Source organism: Entelurus aequoreus, linkage group LG16, assembly GCF_033978785.1.
Source record: "Entelurus aequoreus isolate RoL-2023_Sb linkage group LG16, RoL_Eaeq_v1.1, whole genome shotgun sequence".
In the NCBI taxonomy this organism is placed as follows: Eukaryota; Metazoa; Chordata; class Actinopteri; order Syngnathiformes; family Syngnathidae; genus Entelurus; species Entelurus aequoreus.
Window position 1 is genome coordinate 41,979,410 of NC_084746.1, and position 20,827 is coordinate 42,000,236.

The following is a 20,827-nucleotide window of genomic DNA, read 5'->3' on the forward strand; positions in this document are numbered from 1 at the left end:
CAGCATACATTGAGTCGTCATGACGTCATGTTTGTTTACGTTGGAGCGTCATCACCACTTAAGGTACACACACAAACACGCAAACATAGACACACACTGATGCTACATGTGTGTTTGCAGGGCGTGTACTCGGCTGCTGCTCAGGATCTCATCGTATCTACTTTTTTCTACTCTGCAAGCAGGGACGTCCTGCCTAAGGTTCTAAGTTAACACAATATTATTATTCAGTATACTACTATTATCATGTAGTATAATAGTATAAATTAGAGATGTCCGATAATGGCTTTTTTGCCGATATCCGATATTCCGATATTGTCCAACTCTTAATTACCGATTCCGATATCAACTGATACCGATATATACAGTCGTGGAATTAACACATTATTGTGCCTAATTTTGTTGTGATGCCCCGCTGGATGCATTAAACAATGTAACAAGGTTTTCCAAAATAAATCAACTCAAGTTATGGAAAAAAAATGCCAACATGGCACTGCCATATTTATTATTGAAGTCACAAAGTGCTTTTTTTTTTTAACATGCCTCAAAACAGCAGCTTGGAATTTGGGACATGCTCTCCCTGAGAGAGCATGAGGAGGTTGAGGTGGGCGGGGTTGGGGGGGGGGGGGGGGGTGTGTGTGTAAGGAGTAGCGGGGGGTGTATATTGTAGCGTCCTGGGAGAATTAGTGCTGCAAGGGGTTCTGGGTATTTGTTCTGTTTATGTTGTGTTATGGTACGGATGTTCTCTCGAAGTGTGTTTGTCATTCTTGTTTGGTGTGGGTTCACAGTGTGGCGCATATTTGTAACAGTGATAAAGTTGTTTATATGGTTACCCTCAGTGTGACCTGTATGGCTGTTGACCAAGTATGCCTTGCATTCCCTTTTTTTTCTGAAAAGCCGTAGATATTATGTGATTGGGCCGGCACACAAAGGCAGTGCCTTTAAGGTTTATTGGCGCTCTGTATTTCTCCCTAAGTCCGTGTATCACTCCGTTTCCGATATTACATTTTAAAGCATTTATCGGCCGATAATATTGGCAGTCCGATATTATTGGACATCTCTAGTATAAATCAGTTGCAATAAATTGTATAGAAATAATATGGGCCTTTTTTATATGACTGATATCTTCCAGACTGTGACGCTGTCTTCCCTTCCTGCCGTGGTCGTGTTCAAAGATGGAACCTACTACAGCTACAACGGTGAGAGTCAACAGCTCACCTTTGACCCTTGACCCCATCTTGACGTGTCCAACACGTTTCAGAGGCGAGCGACGGCGAGCTGAAGGCATGGATCAACAGAGAGCGCTTCCTCAACTACATGAAGGTGGACAGCTACACGCTGTACGCCATGGGAGAGTCAGGTGACCTGGCGCTGACACATGTCGCACACACGAACACGCACGCACACTAACATGGGTGCGCTCGCTGCAGGTAAACTGGTGCTGCTGGCCGTGCTGGACGACACCCAACAGAGTCTCAGGTATTACCTTGCTTTATGTTGAGGTACAAAAGTCTTAAAGCGAAAGTACTTTCCAGTTCTTGCTGTACACTTTATGTTCAGGTACAAAGGTCTTAAACAGGAAGTACTTTACACTTTATGTTCAGGTACATAAGTCTTAAACAGCAAGTACTTTACACTTTATGTTCAGGTACAAAGGTCTTGAACAGGAAGTACTTTACACTTTATGTTCAGGTACAAAGGTCTTAAACAAGAAGTACTTTTGTCAGGTTCAAACACTGATGACATCTATTAAACAAGACAAGAGGCAAATAATCAAACAGAGACAGAATTCAATGTGGTTCAGTGAGGAGAAACGTGCACATCTGTACCCTTGTACAGTGTCATTACGTTCTGCCAAAAGATTGCACGCCTCCTTCTTTTATTTTGGACCCTCCCCCGACCACATGGCCACCACTGTTTCCAAAGGACAAAGGTCGCAAAAAGTTCACAGAAAAGGTCGTAAGCAATTCACAGGAAAGGTCAGTTCAAAAAGAGTTCGTAAAATAGTTTAAAAAAAAGAGTACCATAAAATACTTCAAAAAGACTTCGTAAAAAAACTTCAAAAAGAGGTCGTCTGGAAATTGGGCAGATCCTGTCATCTCTCCGCTCTGAATTCCTTGGGCCAGAACAACATCCTTCTGTGGATTACCATACATGAAAGAACACAGGAACACCTTCATCTTGCTTTCCCCCCCTAAACAGTGGAGTTTTACGAGCCTTACTCTTGGTAGGTTTCAAAGACAGCTTTTGTCTTCTCGTCAGGAACTTACAATGTAATACAACGTTTTTGTGATAATTTAGAAACAATTATTCTAACACTTTACACTTTATGTTCAGGTACAAAAGTCTTAAACAGCAAGTACTTTACACTTTATGTTCAGGTACATACTGTAAGTCTTAAACAGGAAGTACTTTACACTTTATGTTCAGGTACATAAGTCTTAAACAGGAAGTACTTTACACTTTATGTTCAGGTACATACTGTAAGTCTTAAACAGGAAGTACTTTACACTTTATGTTCAGGTACATAAGTCTTAAACAGGAAGTACTTTACACTTTATGTTCAGGTACATACTGTAAGTCTTAAACAGGAAGTACTTTACACTTTATGTTCAGGTACATAAGTCTTAAACAGGAAGTACTTTACACTTTATGTTCGGGTACTAAAAAGTCTTGCAGAAAAATGATGTTGTAAATTTTACTTTGTACTTTATGTTCCAGTATTAAAGTCTCAAACCGGAAGTACTTTCCACTTTCTTCGGGTGCAAAAGTCTCAAACACGTTATCTACCAGTACAAATTTGTACTGGTACTTTATGTTTTGAGACCTTAAGGTCTCAAAACATAAAGTATTTTACATGTTTTACTTTACTATTTTCAGGTTCATAAGTCCCTAGCAGGAAGTACTTTACACTTTTTGCTTTATGTTCAGGTACAAAAGTCTCATACAGGAAGTAGCTCAAAACTACAAAGACATCTACAACAGGTCAGGAAGTCAATAGGCTTTTATTCTGAAAAGTGTGTGAGTGTGGGTACAGGACCATGTCATGTTTTTCTTTTTATTCTTCCAGAAATATTTACTTTGGCTTCATGGAGGGAAACCGATACATTAATGGACTCATCATGGGGTACACACACACACACACACACATTTTTATACAATGACATGTGTGTAAGGAATGTGACACATGTCTTTGTGTGTTGTTAGCGAGCTAAGTCTCCCCGCCATCGTCATGTTGAATCTGTCCACTGACAGCTACTTCCTGCCGCTAAGGCCGGTGGACACAGAGCGCCACCTGGTGGACTTTGTGGATGGAGTTCTGGATGGCAGCGTGCAAGTGAGACGTGAAGAACGGAAAAAACTTTGCTGGGTTGTGAAACCTTTTCTCTTTTTGTATTTTAGGGTCAAGGAGGAAACACAATCACTCAGCAAATCAGACGCTTCATCTACGACAGCAAAGTCACACTCGTGGTACTTTCTGTCACCACTTCCTGTCTGAGTCTGACTGGCGGCCCTCATGGTTGTCTTTCTCTGTTTTCCCATGAAGCCGCTTCTCAAGGATGCGCCGCTGCTCGGCTGCTTCCTGCTCAGCTTTCCACTCTGCCTGATTGGATTCTTGTGCTCTCTGTGCTGGAAGGCCCGGTTTGGCTCAGAAGACAACGACAACGACAACGACAATGACGACGGCAAGGAGCCGTCATGGTGTCATAGAAAAATACCCAACAAGAAGTCTGACTGACCGACATCAGCAGAACCTCAGAGTAACTTGACAATAAAAGCAAACGTTGAATTGTCATTTATTCCTTAAATTGTTGTACGATTGTGTTGTACAGCATACACACGCAATAGCATGATGTCACAGGCATCAAAATCTTGAGTCACACAAGCAATCCAGGACTCCTTGGAAACCCCACAAGAACCTAAAGACATGGTAATTGTGTGAATGCCCAAGCATTCATTTGTTACTATGCCATAGCCTTCTGTTTTCATCCGATCGGAACCGTTCAAGTATTAAAACGTGCGGGAATCGTGAGCTCCCCCCAAAAATATCCCAGGTTACCCAGAATTTCTGGTTTTCCGGGGGAATTTTTCCCATTCAAAATGAATGGGCCATTTTTCGAACTTGCACAATTCCCACATTTCTCAACTAATTTGAACTGTTCCACCATCCACAAACTCATCTCTCTTTGGACAATCAAACTACAATTTTCCAAGTTCAAAACAATTCCAGGAATTCCCCAAATGATTGGTTTTCCAAGGCTCTATTTTCACCTCTTCCTAAAAAGTTTTCACAGTCCAAACATTTTCAACCGTTTTTGACCATTCCATCTTCAAAACTTTTCTCTTAGCTTGGACAACAAACCAATTTTTTTCAGTTTCCCGAAATTCCAAAATAAATTCAAACTGTTAGTACGTCAAAAGTTTTCAACCAATTCCAATAATTCTAACACCAACCGATTCATATCATCTAGTAACATCGTGTTAGTATCAATATTTCAAAAAATTCCCGGTTTTCCCACACTTGACAATGCATCGCAGAGCACAAACCAAGAATGAAGTCTAGGGAATTTTATGTTGACCTTTGATAAAAGGATTGTCTCGAATTTGGGGAAGGGTACAGAAAAATATCTGTTACCTTGAAGGGTGAGCACCTTGTCCTCCATCATCTGTAGATGGAAGAAGTTTGTAACCACCAGGACTCGTCCTAGAGCTGGCTGCCTAGTGCAATCGGGGGAAGGGCCCTAGTCAGGGAGGTGACTTAGACCCCGATTGTCACTCTGTCAGAGTTACAGCATTCTTCTGTGGAGGGAGGAAAACCTTACAGAAGGACAACCATCTCTGCAGCAATCATACTGTGGTAGAGTGAACAGCCGGAAGCCATTTATTTCTTAGTAACAGTTTGCTAAAATGCACCTGAAAGACTAAGACCATTAGACACAAAAGTTTACGGTCTGATTAGACAAAGATTAAACAAGGATTAAACTCTTTGGCGTGAATGCCAGGTGTTATGTTCAGAGAAAACACAGCACCGCTCATCACCAGGCTAGTACCATTCCTACAGTGAATCATGGTGGTGGACGCATCATGCTGTGGGGATGTTTTAGAACGGCAGGAACTGGGAGACCAGTCAGGGTAGAGGGAAAGATGAATGCAGCAATTTACAGAGACATCCTGGATGAAAACCTGCTCCAGAACGCTTTTGAACTCAGACTGGGGCAACGGTTCATCTTTCAGCAGAACAACGACCCTATAAGCACACAGCCAAGATATCAAAGGAATGGCTTCAGGACAACTCTGTAAATGTCCATGAGTGGCCCAGTCAGAGTCCAGACCTGATTCAGATTGAACATCTCTGGAGAGATCTGAAAATGACTGCGCACTAATGTTTCCCATCCAACGTTTTATCATTATAGCCAGGCCTGTGTGTTTATTTCCGTACATGACGGTTTTGGCTCCAACTGTGGTCTTCCTCAGAGGTTGTGACATGATGTTGCTGTGATGTGTCTGGTCAGCTTCCCATGCTTCCCATCCAACCTGATGGAGCTTGAGAGGTGCTGCAAAGAGGAATGGGCGAAACTGCAGGGCTTATGTAAAATACACAATAGACGTTGTACTTCTCTAATGTTTATTTTATGTTTATATTTTCAGTCTTACAAATTTAAATGAAGAAAGAAGTGTAAAGAAAAACAACTGAGAAAGGAAAATGATTCAAAAGAAGGAACATCAATCCTCAATTAAACTTCTGGAGCGTCTGTTTCTTCATGCTGTTAACTATCTGTCTAGCTGCACACGCTGAAAACGAGTAGCGAGGGCATAATTCATTTATTGACAGTGCAATGTGAAAGCTGATGTATTTACTTTGTAATTAAGTAAATGCAGTCTTAAAGGAATATAATCTGCCGAGGGCCTTTCTGACAAAACATCCACATTTTGATATCTGGCCCCTGAGCCCTTTGGGCTCTTGAAACTGCGACCCTCTTCATTATGTAGTTGATCAGCCCTGCTATACAGAAACAAACTTGCAATCACCTCAACAGTGTACAAAACAGGATATTTTCCTGCGCATTTACAAATCAATAAACCTGCATCTGCAATTAAAACATATCTATGTGGTACTGTCAAATATGTAAAATATATAATAATTGTAAAAACAAATACATGAAAAATAAAGAAATACAATATTTTAATTCACAATTTGCAGGACCCATCATCAGAAGCCTTACGCCAGGGGTACCACTCACAGTTGGATGATTCGATTGAAAGTGGCTGACAAACCATTTCACTGGCTGGGCCAATCTAGTCTCAAGAGATCTAGCTGTGAGTCACAAGTGAGTATCCAGTCACAGGAGGAGTATATGTCACGTTTAACGGTTCAATGTGACGCAACCTAGGAGGCCTACTGTCAACTGCATGGTGATTATTTTTGATTTAGGGCTATATAAATAAACATTGATTGATTGATTGATTGATATTTAGCCTTTATTTAACCCGGTAAAATCCCATTGAGATCAAAGATCTCTTTTCCAAGAGAGACCTGGCCAAGAGGGGCAGCAGCAAGGTCACATTTAAAACAGGAAACAACACATAAAACATCAAATTTACAACATTAAAACTTGCTCACATAACACATGTGCATACAGACAAGGTAGACTGCAATCATTTCACAGAAGCTTTAAACTCATGTAATGTAACAAGGGTTGGAAGTTGAAGATTTGATTGTAGGTTATCCCAAGCCCTCGGTGCTGACAACCTAAATGCTTTCTTGCCCAGTTCAGTTCTTACTTTGGGGACGACAAATTGCAGAACATTAATTGAACGAAGATTGTGACTTCCTTGTTTCTTTGTTAAAAGACAAGACAGGTAAGGTGGAGTGATACCCAGAATGGTTTTGTGGATGAACACATACCAATGATTGAGGCATCGAGCACATAAAGACGTCCAGTTAACCATTGAGTATAACACCCAATGGTGAGTAAGGGGAGCGCAGTTGGTGATGAATCTCAGTGCCCCGTGGTACACACTATCGAGCTTGTGGAGACAACCAACAGTAGCATTCATGTACAACACATCTCCATAGTCAATAACAGATAAAAAGGTTGTTTCCACCAATTTCTGTTTCACGATAAAAGAAAAGCAAGACTTGTTTCTATAATAAAATCCCAGTAAAAGTTTAAGTTTTTTTTACAACATACTGAATGTGCTCTTTAAAACTCAAGTGGTCATCAATTAAAAATCCTAAATATTTACAAGAAGATACTAACAAAATGTGTTGCCTATTTCTTGTTAAAATGTTCTCACACAGTGCTGATCTTACAGTTTTTGATGTGGTAAAGAACATACCCTTTGTTTTCTCTGCATTTAGAAGCAGTTGAAGATAGCAAAGTTGTTCTAGTACTCTGTCAAATGCATGTTGTAAATATTTAAAGGCCTCAGCATGAGTGGGTGCTGTGCAGTATATGACAGTATCATCAGCGTAGAAATGGAAAGTTGAGTTCGGAATATTCTGTCCAAGATTATTTATGTAAATAGTGAATAATAAGGTGAACTGGTTATCGCAAGTCTTATCAACTGTTGACCCATTATTTCACACTGCACAGACCGCCACAGTGTTTTTTCAGAAGGCCTCGGGCAGATTTCACACAGCCCTAGGAAAACAAGCTAGCCGTATTCTGATTGAATACAAGCTCAAACCAAAAAAACAGCAACACTGCAGCCTAATCTGACATTAAGAGAATATAATGAATACTTTCATAAATTTAGGGAAATTAATTTAAAAATGAAGTTGACTTTTATCAATCTATTATCGTGATTTATGTTATGCCAGCAGAGAAGGCCTTGTGATGAGCGGTGCCTGGTTTACTCCAAACATGAAGCCTGGCATTCTTGGCCCTGTCTAGACTAAGATGAATGCAGAGACATCCTGGATGAAAACCAACACTTCCCATCCAACCTTATGGCGCTTGAAAGGTGCTGCAAAGAGGAATGGCCAAAACTGACGAAAGATAGGTGTGCCAAGCTTGAGGCACCGTATTATAAAGACTTGAGACTGTAATTGCTGTCAAATGTGCATCAACACATTGAGCAAAGTCTGTGAATAATTATGTACATGTGCTTTTTTTTATTTTTAATACATTTGATACATTTCTTAAAAATACATTTTCACATTGTCATTATGGGGTATTGTCCGTAGAATTTTGAGGACAAAAATGAATTGATTCCATTTTGGAATAGGGATGTAACATAAATTGTGGAGAAAGTAAAGCGCTTTGACCACTTTCCGAATGCACTACACGTCAGTGCAAAGATGAGTGAGGAGACTCCCACTGGTGTGCTCGCTGGCAAATTTATTTACACTCTGATGGGATTTTGGCTAAATTGTTTTAAGTTTTAAGCAAATAAATAACATGCGTTCAAGTAAAATATTTGAAAAATGTTCCTGTGTGACACTAACAATAACATTGCGTTAGTGTCCCCAATATAGGGGCCATTTTTTAAGTTTATTTAAATTATGCAAGCGAGTAATAACATGATTAATCTAAATTCAAAAGTTTGATTAATCTAAGTTAAATAAAATAATCATCTGACCACTATTATAACTATTTTTGGGCAAAATGTTGAATGAAATTAATTTAGTGTGAACTACCAACAATGACACTTTGTGTAGACACCTAACCATTTGTTTCCTCAGCATGTGGTTCTTTCAAGTTATTCTTAATTTAGATTTAGATGTTCACCTGGGCTATTTTATGAATCTGATGTACAACACGAACTCCCCACACCAAAAAAAAAAACAACTCACTTTGGACTTGGATCACAACATGGATGTTATACTGATCTAGGACATGAGTCAACATCTGGACATATATCAGCATGTGACCATCTCAGGAGGTCTTTGATCATTTTATATTGATTCTATCTATTCTATTTAAATTGAAAGTATATTGTGTAAAAGTGATTTACATTATTTTAATATGAAATATATGACTATATGGCACTTATTTGTAATGTGTAAGTACTTGTAACTGCTGCTGAAGTTCATAACCACAGTGAACATTGCGTGCAAAGACACACTCTCACTTCCTGTCTTGCACAAACTGTACACTCAACTTCAAGCTTTGAGTCACGCAACAAAATAAGTCACACATGAGATTTAACGTGTTTTATTCTTGGAAATAAGTTAATGCCGTTAGTGGCAGGGGTTTTTTCCTCTACTGCTTGGTTTGGTATTCATTATAATTAAAATCATCATTAGATAGATTCCTTTTCATTGTCTTAATACTAACATTTTGGACAATTGTGTGCTTATAACTTCGGGGGAAGACTTAGGAGTGTTTCGTCCCACAAAGCAAACTCCATAAAGGCATGCTTGGACAAATTTGGCGTGGAAGAACCATTGCATGCATTATAATCCCGCAAGTGTTGGTTTCCTTTTGTGCAGGGGCACACACACTTGTCGGTCTGTACATCACAATTAACATGATCACATTAACTGAGGCGTTATAATGCGACCAAGTCAGCTATTGCAGCTTTTCCAGGCTTCTGATTGGACAAAATGTGCATAACAGGTGGTGAACGTGTTTGTGTGTGGATGAACTGTCCCTATACTATTGTCCATATGAAACGCAGGCTGTCATGTTATTTTTTTAGCCTTTTTACTAAATTAGTTGATTTATAGGTACTGATTTTTAGGTTGTGATTGATATGTTGACTGATGGTGATTAAGAGAGGTAAATTGAAGTTGATTGAGTGATGTTGATTGAAGGATAGGGATCAATAGATGTTGATTAATAGGTTGTGATTGATATATGTTAATTAATAGGTTGGAATTGGTTAATAGTAGAGATGTCCAATAATATCGAACTGCCGATATTATCGGCCGATAAATGCTTTAAAATGTAATATCGGAAAATATCGGTATCGGTTTCAAAAAGTAAAATTTATGACTTTTTAAAACGCCGCCGTACGGAGTGGTACACGGACATAGGGAGTAGTACAGAGCGCCAATAAACCTTAAAGGCACTGCCTTTGCGTGCCGGCCCAATCACATAATATCAACGGCTTTTCACACACAAGTGAATGCAAGGCATACTTGGTCAACAGCCATACAGGTCACACTGAGGGTGGTCATATAAACAACTTTAACACTGTTACAAACATGCGCCACACTGTGAACCCACACCAAACAAGAATGACAAACACATTTCGGGAGAACATCCGCACCGTAACACAACATAAACACAACAGAACAAATACCCAGAACCCCTTGCAGCACTAATTCTTCCGGGACGCTACAATATACACCCCCTGCTAGCCCCCCACCTCAACCCCGCCCACCGCAACCTCCTCATGCTCTCTTAGGGAGAGCATGTCCTAAATTCCAAGCTGCTGTTTTGAGGCATGTTAAAAAAAATAATGCACTTTGTGACTTCAATAATAAATATGGCAGTGCCATGTTGGCATGTTTTTCCCATAACTTGAGTTGATTTATTTTGGAAAACGTTGTTACATTGTTTAATGCATCCAGCGGGGCATCACAACAAAATTAGGCATAATAATGTGTTAATTCCACGACTGTATATATCGGTATCGGTTGCTATTGGAATCGGTAATTAAGAGTTGGACAATATCGGAATATCGGATATCGGCAAAAAAGCCATTATTGGACATCACTAGTTAATAGTGATGTTGCTTGATAGATGTTGATTTTGGCGGGGGGTTGATAAATGTTGATTGATTGGTGTTACCATACCATACCAACCTTATTTATAAAGCCCTTTAAAAACAACCACAGTTGAAGAACAAAGGGCTGTACACCACAAAGAAATAGAGGCAAAGGACAGACTAAAAAATAACATTTAAAACAGAAGTAAAATACACATTGAAAAAGCAAATACAAATTACCCTAAGAACAATTTTTTAGATAAATAGCAGTTAAAAAGTTAAAAACAGTTAAAAAAGTTAAACAGTTTAAAGTCTAATGCTGGGTTAAAAGCCAGTGAATAAAAATGGGTTTTAAGAAGGGTCTTAAAAGTAGCCAACGAAGGGGCCTGTCTCACACGGAGAGGGAGATCGTTCCAGAGTTTTGATTAATGGCGGGGGATTGATTGACGTTGATTAATGGCGAGGGTTTGATAAATGTTGATTAATAAATTGTGATTGTTGATGGTGAGTGATGGATGTGATTGATACATGTTGATTGACTGATGTTGATTAATAGATGGAATTTACAGATGTTGAAAAATATGTGGTGATTGATAGATTTGGTGGGTGGTGATTGATTGATGTCTATTAATGGATGGTATTGATATAATTATTGGTGATGTTTGATGTCAATTAATGGATGGGATTGATAGATGTTGAGTAAGGGTTGATGTGAATGACGGATGGTGATTGATAAATGTTGATTAATAGATGGTGATTGATGCATAGTGATTGGTGGATGTTGAATAATAGTTGGTGATTGGTTGATGTTGATTGATAGTTGTTTGATGGATGACGACTGATGGTAAATAATAGCTGGTTATTGGTTAAATGTGATCCAAATTGGGTGATGAGATAAGGTCAAAGGTCAGATGGTGCTGCTGGACCATCATGTGACACTGGGTCAAGTCAGCTTTACATGTTGAGTGCCGGCACCAAGAAGTAAAAATTGTGTCGGAAAACGTTTTGGCAGTAACTTCTCAACATTTACGTAATCCATTTCCCAGCCACATCAGCCAGGATAGCCTCCGCCCCCACTTGATAAGTGGTGTAGAAAACGAGGGAAACGTCTTAGCGGTTCCGCCTCTATACCACTTCTGCTTTGACTCGTCAACATACAACGGATATGAAGAACAGACTAGCAACAACAAGACACGCTGTGAGTCCTCTGTGTGTGCGTGTGTGTGTGCCTTAAAAGCTGTGCTGGACACTGAGCTGACCGCTTGTGGCTTTTAGCTCGTTGGCTACCGCTGCATGTGTTGGTCTAGACTGAACATTGTGGTGTGTGTGTGTGTAAGTGTGTCACTGCTTACATTTTGAGTTAATTCAAAGCTTTTTATTTAGACAAACAAATCTTGTGATGTATGTGTTTTAGTTTTTAGTTTAGATGACTGCCATGGATGACATCATGACAGACTTGGTGACTGAGGTATTAAATCCCGCACACTCAAATTACATAGGATGGTGACGTTGTTACGGACTCTTAAATTCTCTCTCCCAGGACCCATCATACAGTGGGGCGACAACCACCGACGACTATGACTATCGCGACCTGATGTGCGACCTGGCATCCGTGCGCTACTTTAGGCGCATGTGTGAGCCGCCGCTGTTCTGGATCATCGCGCTGGTGGGCGGAGCCGGCAACCTGGCAGTGGTGTGGATTTACCTGAACTTTCGGCGGCGACTGAAGACCATGACAGACATCTTCCTGCTCAACCTGGCGATGGCGGACCTTTTATTTCTGATCACGCTCCCGCTGTGGGCGGTAGAGGCGTCTCAAGGCTGGAGCTTTGGCTCCGCCCTCTGCAAGATCACCTCGGGCCTGTACAAGGTGAACCTGTTCAGCAGCACGCTCCTGCTCACCTGCATCAGCGTGGACCGCTACGTCGTCATTGTGCAGCTCGCCAAGGCACAAAACTCACAGGCGGAGCGGCGCCGCTGTGGCCGGCTGGCATGTGCAGTGGTGTGGCTCGCCGCCGTGCTGCTGGCCATACCCGAGCTGGCGTTCGCCACAACGGCGGTGGCGGACGGCGGCCCGCAGGAGTTCTGCAGGATGGTGTTCCCGCCACACGTGGGGCAGCGTACCAAGATGGCAGTGCTATCGGTACAGGTGGTCATGGGCTTCGGTCTGCCCTTCCTTGTCATGGCGGCGTGCTACAGCGCAGTCATGGCCACACTGCTTAAAACGCGCAACTTTCAGAAGCACAAAGCCATGCGTGTCATCATGACGGTGGTGGTGGTCTTCTTGGTGTCGCAGCTGCCTCACAACGTCGTGCTGGTAACAGAGGCGGTACAGGCGGGCAACGCGACCATGACGGACTGCGAGGAGCTTAAACGTTTTCTGAAGGTAGGCCAGGTGCTGAAGGGCGTGGCGTACCTGCATGCCTGCCTCAACCCCTTCCTTTACGCCTTTGTGGGCGTGCGCTTCCGCCGTGACCTCCTGCAGCTGCTGAGAGGCTGCCGCCGCACGCCACCTTCAGACCAACCAACTCGCTCCAGCAAAAGTCAGCTGGGTTCATTGAGAGTGTCTGAAAGCGATACGTCACAGGCTCTGTCGCTATAGACCGGACTTCCTGTTGATATTTACGTACGAGACATTTTGTCAAAACAGGAAGTGCTAACAGACAAACAGGAAGCAGGAAATGACTGTCATGCTTTTTTCTTCACATCCTTTTTTCACCTCTGACAAACATTCTCATGACTTTTATAAAAAAAAGTTTTTTAAAAATAAAAAAAAGATTTAAACATGTCAGCCAGCCGTTGTTGGCCTGGAAAAACAAAGTTGTTTTGATGTTCAAACGTAAAGGTGAGAGGAAGTGATGCTGATCAAGGCAGTCCGAGGCATTTCTCAAGTGAGAAAATAAAAGAAAGTTTTACCTCTGATGTTTGCCCACTTCCTGTCACATGATGTTTAAAGAGGAAGTCACATGGCCATTTGACGCCAGAAATATTCTTTTCAAATGGAACAACAAACAAACAGCTGAGTCACAGTGTGTGTGTGTTTGTGTGCGTGTGTGTTAGCTGACCTCTGTGTTTCAGCATGCTTCCTGTTTGCTGACACAGCTGCACGCGTATAGTGTGACAACATGACAACAAAGGTGACAGGTCACAGATGGACAAAGGCAGCCATCTTTCCAGAAGCTCTTCCTAACATAAATCCAGGTGGCGTTCTGCCCTCCGAGGTTTTGTCAGTCATGCCATTGCCGCGACGTCGCTCCTTCATTTTGGGACAGTCGTCCGAGCGACTAAACGCCGCACCCGGCAGGGTTGCTCCGGGCAGCCCCTCGTCGCGGGGTGTCTTTGTGGGGACTGCGTCCCCAATGGGCGGGATGTCCAGCCTGGGGACACGGGTGTCCCGCCGGGCTCTGGGCATCAGCAGTGTCTTCCTGCAGGGGATGAGGAGCACCACTGTATCGGTTCTTCCCCGGGCAGGAGAGCGGGTCGGACAGGGTGCTGCAGGGGGGGCCGAACCGGGCCTGAACACCTGCCTGATGGAGTACCGTGACAAAGTGCGAGCACTGGAGCAGCTCAACCAACAGCTGGAGGAGCAGATTCGGTTAAGCTTGGACCGCAAGGCGTCCCGCGCCGGTGCCTGGGGTCCGCTGAGGCGGGACTGGGAGGATGTCTACAGGCAGGTGAGAAGAACCTTTAACCCCAACATGGACAATATGTCGACGTTACAAAATAAAAGGGGCGGAGAAGCAAGCAGCACTATTTTCCTGTTAGTGCCTTCTTGATACAAAATAAAGGTCCCTTTTGGAAAATGATCATGTTCACAACACACACACATTGTGAGGTCCATTAGTCTTAACTGTGTGTGTGTGTGTGTGTGTGTGTGTGTGTGTGTGTGTGTGTGTGTGTGTGTGAATGTGTGTGTGCACAGGTAAGTGAGGCCATCTTGGACAACGCTCGGCTGATGCTGCAGACTGAGAACGTCCAGGCCAACGCAGAGGACTTGAAGGAAAGGTGAGAAGTGGATTTGGGACTTGGACGGTGGTGAGGTGACACTCGGGTGTGCATCGCGCAGGTACGACAACGAGCAACCATTTAGGAAGGCGGTGGAGGAGGAGATCAGCTCCCTCTACAAGGTCATTGAGGACGCCGGCCTGACGAGGGCGGAGCTTGAGCAGCAGATAGATGACATGCGAGCTGAACTTGAACAACTGGAGCGCAATCACGAGCAGGTGGCCAGACCCAACACAATGCTGCGACAAGATGTATTGGTTCTGAATGGATCTCGATCAATCCGAACCGTTTTGGTGTGACCGCAGGACGTCCGTCTCCTCTACAGTCAGATGTGTGGACGTGAAGTGGATCAGCCAGATGCTCCTATTGAAACCAGTCTGGACCAGATCCTGGCCTACATCCGCAACCATTGGGAGAAGGTGATGGAGAAGAACCGAGCCGAGACCGACAGCTACCCAGAATGCAAGGTCAGAATCCCGGATCGAGCAGCGGTGTGGACGGGTATTTGACACGTGTGTGTCCCCGCAGGACGCCAAGTCTGTGAGCCGGCTTAGTCCGGAAGAGGAGGAGCTTGAGGCGTTGAAGGTCCAATGCTCTGATGCCGGCTGCAAGATCCAAAGTCTGCAAGCAGAGACTGAATCTATTCGCGCTCTGGTGATCACAGAATTAGTTACAGAACCTTCCGACTCAGAACTTGTTCAGTTACACTTATCATGAATTTACTCCCGCAGAAACGCGGCCTGGAGAACTCACTGGGCGATGCTCGCCACTGGCACGACATGGAGCTACAGAACCTTAGCTCTGTGGTGTCCAAGCTGGAGGCGGAGCTTGTGGATGTGCGCGGCGAGATGGAACAGCAGCGCCGAGACTTCGACGCTCTGCTGAGAAACAAGCAGCATCTGGAGGACGAGATCCAGCTCTATCACTGCATCCTGGACGGAGAGGAACGCCGCTTCCCGCCTGCCGAGTCTCTGTGAGTTACCTCAACGTACAGTAAATAAAAGATCAAGCAGGATCTGATCAGAGGTTCACTGATTCAATGAACGTGTTTCTGTCCAGGTGCAAGGACATCGAAGGACCATCCAGGACTCCCGTGGGTTCAAACTCCAGCATCCCTCCTTCGGTACCCCCAATTGGGACCTGCAGTCAACCTGGTTCAGTTTGAGTTAATCACCCCGCATGCTGAGGAGTCACAGGATCAGATTTTTACTTCTTTGTGGAGGAAATAAACTTTGTTTCCAACTTGAGTCCTTTTCTATTTAAACAAACCCAATATAATAAGGCACAACGATAATACTTCTCACTCCACAACCTTTAATGTCACTTCATTTCATCTGCTTCCAACAACTTTTTAAAACATGTTTACTTTGGGACAAATGAGGACACAGGTATAGGCTACAGCCTATGTTCCTCTTGTTTCCAGAATAAAAGCCTCTTTAACAAACTACATTCAAGCTTGGTGCTTTTATTTTGAAGACGGTATACGACGCAGACGGCAGGAAATTCCTTGTGCCACCTCCTGTCATGGACAGTAAGTGCTGAGAATTCACGTTGCTCTCACAGTGCCTCCTGCTGGCGGTAACACCTACCAGCGTGCTTGCTCAGAGCACAATGCTAACAGTTTGTACTCAAAGTCCCTGGCGTGCTTTGACGTACGCACTGCTGAAGTGAGTGCCCCGCACGGCCCTGCACGGCCGGGGAGCGTGTCTTCTTCACCTTGCAGCATGTCAGTGACTGCAGCTGTGATTGGAGGATTTAGGTGGGCTGCAGGGGAATGCAGCCGACGCCCACCCCTCCTTCGTGACACGCCATAGGCGCCATGAAGGTCCAGCGGTCGATGTCAGGATTAAACATCTCCACGGAGCACAGGTTGGACTGTCCATCGTATCCACCTATGGCGTAAAGGCAGCCTGACATTGCCAGCAGAGACACCCTGCTGCGCCGCGTGTTCATGGCCACCAGGTAGGTCCACTGGCCCGCCACAGAGCTGAACACCTCCGCACCGCTGAGGAAACCTGAGCCGTCGTAGCCGCCCACCACATACATGTGGCTGCCAAGCGCTGCAGCGCCATGACGACAGCGCTTGTTAGACATGGGCGCCGACACATGCCAGCGGTTTGTGTGGTGGTTGTAATACTCCACCTGCAGCGTGCGTACACACACACACAGTGAGCCTTGTTTGTGACCCCTTTTCTTTTGACCCAATGATAACATCACTCACTGTGTTGAAGATCTGTAAACCATCATGGCCGCCAGAGACAAATATGCGTCCATCAAACACTGTCACGCCGGCAGCGCTGCGACTGGCGCTCATTTCCGTCACGACGGTCCACCTGCAGGCAACAGGAAGTGATGTAATGACCAAACAGTTGATTTCTCTTACTGTCTTTTGACAGTTCTGTCTGTCATTGTGACAGCTGTGTAATGCCCACCTGTCAGTTTCAGGAGAGTAACGCTCAACAGAGTTGAGGGAAGATTTTCCATCATATCCGCCACACACGTAGATGTGTCCATCAACCACCACCGTTCCCATGGCGCTGAGGACAACAACATCCTTTACACTATACTGTATACAATACACACCCCAGTCTATACCAGAGTATAGTGTACCATCCATATTAAATATTAAGCCTCAAAGAATAGTAATTACAGACCAGAGATCTTCGCTCTCTAAAGGTTGATGACCACTGTAGTCAAAGTGTAGACTTTATAGTATGGTATAAGGTAGAGTTGTGCGATAAAGATACACGATATAAATTAAATTTGGCCGACGATAGAGCATTTAATACTATTGTACATCGTGATTATAATGCATGTTTACACATTCTAGCTGTGTCCCGCAAATTCAACGTGCTGTAGCGTCCTCGCCAGCGACTAATATCCTTCTACATTGCGAGTCTGTATTCCTAGCCTACATGGCGGCAATTAGAGTTTCTTACAAGTATTTTCACCGAAGGTCGGGGATTAAACATGCTACACTACACACAGTAGGAGCCATGCATGTAAAAGGGTGGGCAGATCGATGCAAATATTGAGAGTCACAATACTATGTTGAAGTATCTGCATACAGTTAATACTTGTTGTTTACACACTTAGTAAATAAGTCCCTGGAAACTTTCAGGGCAAAAACCAAAGGATTTGTATCTGCACGAAAAGTAGATTGATTACTTATTTTGCACTATTGAATTTATTTTGCTCAAAATATTGTATGTAATAAAAGGAAATGAATAAATATTTTGAATATTCAATTGATATTGTTACCCCGGTATCCTGTGTTTTCATCTGATTATAATTCTGATAAAAAATGCAATTATTCAATGATCTTAAAAATTTGACGTTTGCGTACCAGAGCCTCTGAACTAGCTCCACCAGACTAACAAAAGGTTTTATCCAGAGAGCTGTCAGGAAGCTAAACTCTCTCCCCATTCTTCTTCTCTAGCCCTGACCTCACCCCCCAGCCTAAAATAGTCTTCCCCATCTCACTGTCTGTCTCTCTGTGCACCCCCTGAATGTCATATATTTTTTGTTAATCCAAATGCCTTATATTGATTGTACAAAATCCATGTCCGTGCACATTTGCTGTTGTTGCCACCAATGTTTCTTTTTTTAGATGCACAACTTGCACATTTGTGGTTGCGTATCTTTTTTCAAAATGCACATATTCCAGTGAAATCCAAATGTTTCCCCAGTTAGCTCACACCGTGGTTCACATGCTGAACATTTGAGTATAAAGATGACTTCTAAGTGTCAGTATCAGCATTGGTATAACCAATACTACCCCTGTAACTACTTGGTATTGGACCGATACACAAAACAATGGTTTTGAGAATATAATACAACCGGAAATTATGCAATATGTTACTGCATACTTCAGCAGCCAAATTAGGAGCCTTTTAACCTGTTTTGAAATGTTTGTATTATTATGTACATGCCAAATTATATATTGTGTTATATATATTATATATTGTTATCGTAGGAAGCAGCTAAATATACTGCCATATAGATTTTAGGCCATATCTCCCATCCCTAATATACAGTAGGTTATAGTACAAGGTATAATATATATATATATATATATTTATTTATATATTTTTAACTTCTCTCCAACTAACAAGTCCTGAGTTACGAACTAGTTCTTACTGATGACCTACTGCCACCGCAATTATTGAGCAGCACAATAAGCAGTATTGACCACAGCGTTGATCAGAGTATTGACCTGCGTTGGCTGTTCATGCTGGACACTTTGGTCCAGCTGTCAGTATCGGGGTTGTAAACTTCGACAGTGCTGAGGCGTGACTGTCCGTCATATCCTCCAATGGCGTACAGCAGTCCATTAACAACAGCCACACCCACTCTGCTGCGAGCCGTCCTCATTTGTTGGCAACGTGCCCACAAATTCCCGACTGGATCGAACACCTCGACCACATTTAAAGAATCGCCTGCAGGACAAAGTGACTGTTAAGCCAAGAACCAATCAAAAGGCACTCCTGCATAAACGAGGCGGCAACAAGACACCTGAGCTGGTGAGTCCTCCCACGGCGTAGATGAGGCCTGTGATAGAGGTGCAGCACCTCTGCCGGGTCTTGAAGGCCGGAAGGTGAGGCCGACGCTCCAACATCAGGTGGAAGTCTTTGGCTTCGTCCACCAGGTCTCTTCAGAAGGACAGCGTCAAAAATCGCCAACGTACAAAACACTTGCAGTGTGTCTTACCTGCATTTATGGCAGCAGCGCACAAGTTCTTCCTGCTGGACATTCTCAGTCAGAAACTGAGGACGACAAAGCGGCAGTCGGATCCTCGACAGCAGCTCCGGCAGAAAAGACTCCCGTTTGTGCCGGTCATGATGGATCCAGATTAGCACTGCTTCAAACACCTGTATGCGTACGACAAGTCCAAAGATAGGGCATGTTTAAAGATGGGACACAAAGCTGCATGCCGGTCAAGGTATGTCCCGGTCTCCCACCTGCTCCTCAGTTTTCACATTAAGTTCATCACAGCCAACGAGCTCAAGCACCTCCTCCGTCTTCAGGTTGAGGAACTCATCAGACAAGGACACGTCCACAAAGTGCTGGTGCAGGAAGTTGTTGGCTGAGTCATACAGCGTGGTGCACATCATAGTTTCGGCAAACTGACGCACTCCCAAACAGTTTTTTGGATGCAACCTGCAGACCAAATCGTCAACACGTGCCATCCATCATGATAAACCACCATCATGTGACCAGAAGGATTTTCAGAGTCACTCACCTCTCCTGCAAGAAGGAGCAGCAGGCATCTTTCACGTTCTGCAGCTGAAGGAAGCTCGAACCAATCAGAAGAGATTGAACATTCTGCTGGTCTATGGCAACATGGCCACTGTACGCAAAGTTGATTAGCGCCTCCAGAGCACTGCATGCAAAAGATACAGCTCCGAGACTGGTTGGTGGTACGAAACCCCGTCTCTGACTGGTTATGTTGTGGTTGTTTGTGCTTACCTGGGGTCCATTCCCTGCATCAGGATCTCATCCTGTTTACACTCCACCATGTCATTGGTGAACATGGCGTGAAAGTAAGGTATGGACGCAGCCAGAATGATGCGATGAGCGCTGAATTTGTGATCCCCGGCCTGCAAATAACCATAATGATAGCAACAAAAATGGTTGCTAAAGTCTAAAGAGTTTTGTGCAACATTTCAACATAAACCAACATTAGAATCATATTTATATGGTGTTAAATGTCCAACATTAAAACATTGCAGTGGGTCAAATAACAAAAATAGGATGTGCCGTCAATTTGAATTATTATTTTAAATAAAAGTTCATTTTGACAACACTGTCGACGGGTCAGTTAATGTAAAATGAAAAACTTTTAAGCATTAATTTAATGATTTCATGTTCGCCCACTGTCAATTAATAAACCACTGTTAATTCCAGTTAGCATGAGCTCAGCACTAATAGCTCGTGTAGCTTTATGCTAGCTGGCTCATTTCCTTCCCAATGTTCGACATATGTACCTTGAGCGTGACGTCACAGAGTTTCCCCTGACGTCGTATTTCCTCCATGACGACATAGCCTCTCGTCGGCAGGTCGTGGACTGAAAAATGAACCAAATCTTCAAGTTCCTCGCAAAGAACGTCTCCCATCGTCAGCAGGAGCGGCGTCTACCCGCGGATTGAACCCTGCTAGCCAC

At 43.4% G+C, this 20,827-nt stretch overlaps 4 protein-coding genes across 4 annotated transcripts in view; 3 read left to right on the plus strand and 1 right to left on the minus strand.

Moving 5' to 3' along the window:
• The window catches only part of LOC133630993 (protein disulfide-isomerase TMX3-like), a 9,984-nt gene extending 6,200 nt beyond the window's left edge, over positions 1–3,784 (plus strand). The window contains exons 7-16 of the mRNA XM_062022906.1: positions 1–63; positions 121–198; positions 1,130–1,196; positions 1,259–1,357; positions 1,428–1,476; positions 2,929–2,982; positions 3,068–3,124; positions 3,205–3,334; positions 3,400–3,468; positions 3,545–3,784. The exon at positions 1–63 is cut by the window's left edge and continues 37 nt beyond it. Of these exons, the coding sequence (XP_061878890.1) occupies positions 1–63; positions 121–198; positions 1,130–1,196; positions 1,259–1,357; positions 1,428–1,476; positions 2,929–2,982; positions 3,068–3,124; positions 3,205–3,334; positions 3,400–3,468; positions 3,545–3,736 (858 nt within the window). The 3' untranslated portion in view covers positions 3,737–3,784. The remainder of the gene's footprint in view (positions 64–120; positions 199–1,129; positions 1,197–1,258; positions 1,358–1,427; positions 1,477–2,928; positions 2,983–3,067; positions 3,125–3,204; positions 3,335–3,399; positions 3,469–3,544) is intronic.
• Positions 3,785–11,755: 7,971 nt separating this feature from the next.
• ccr9a (chemokine (C-C motif) receptor 9a) lies at positions 11,756–13,700 on the plus strand. Its single transcript, XM_062022912.1, has 3 exons — positions 11,756–11,857; positions 12,074–12,127; positions 12,200–13,700. The coding sequence occupies exons 2-3, from the start codon at positions 12,086–12,088 to the stop codon at positions 13,259–13,261; spliced, it is 1,104 nt and encodes a 367-aa protein (XP_061878896.1). The 5' UTR covers positions 11,756–11,857; positions 12,074–12,085; the 3' UTR covers positions 13,262–13,700.
• A 69-nt stretch (positions 13,701–13,769) lies between these two features.
• On the plus strand, positions 13,770–15,906 carry bfsp2 (beaded filament structural protein 2, phakinin). The gene is made up of 7 exons (XM_062022910.1): positions 13,770–14,333; positions 14,582–14,664; positions 14,726–14,882; positions 14,970–15,131; positions 15,193–15,318; positions 15,396–15,637; positions 15,724–15,906. The coding sequence occupies exons 1-7, from the start codon at positions 13,785–13,787 to the stop codon at positions 15,827–15,829; spliced, it is 1,425 nt and encodes a 474-aa protein (XP_061878894.1). The 5' UTR covers positions 13,770–13,784; the 3' UTR covers positions 15,830–15,906.
• Positions 15,907–15,944: 38 nt separating this feature from the next.
• klhl18 (kelch-like family member 18) lies at positions 15,945–20,794 on the minus strand. The gene is made up of 10 exons (XM_062022911.1): positions 20,652–20,794; positions 20,134–20,264; positions 19,907–20,047; positions 19,626–19,824; positions 19,375–19,535; positions 19,180–19,316; positions 18,881–19,103; positions 17,097–17,201; positions 16,886–16,997; positions 15,945–16,806 (listed from the first exon to the last, which is right to left on the minus strand). Exons 1-10 carry the CDS (start codon positions 20,778–20,780, stop codon positions 16,420–16,422), a joined length of 1,725 nt encoding a protein of 574 aa, XP_061878895.1. The 5' UTR covers positions 20,781–20,794; the 3' UTR covers positions 15,945–16,419.
• Between the last annotated feature and the right edge of the window lie 33 nt (positions 20,795–20,827).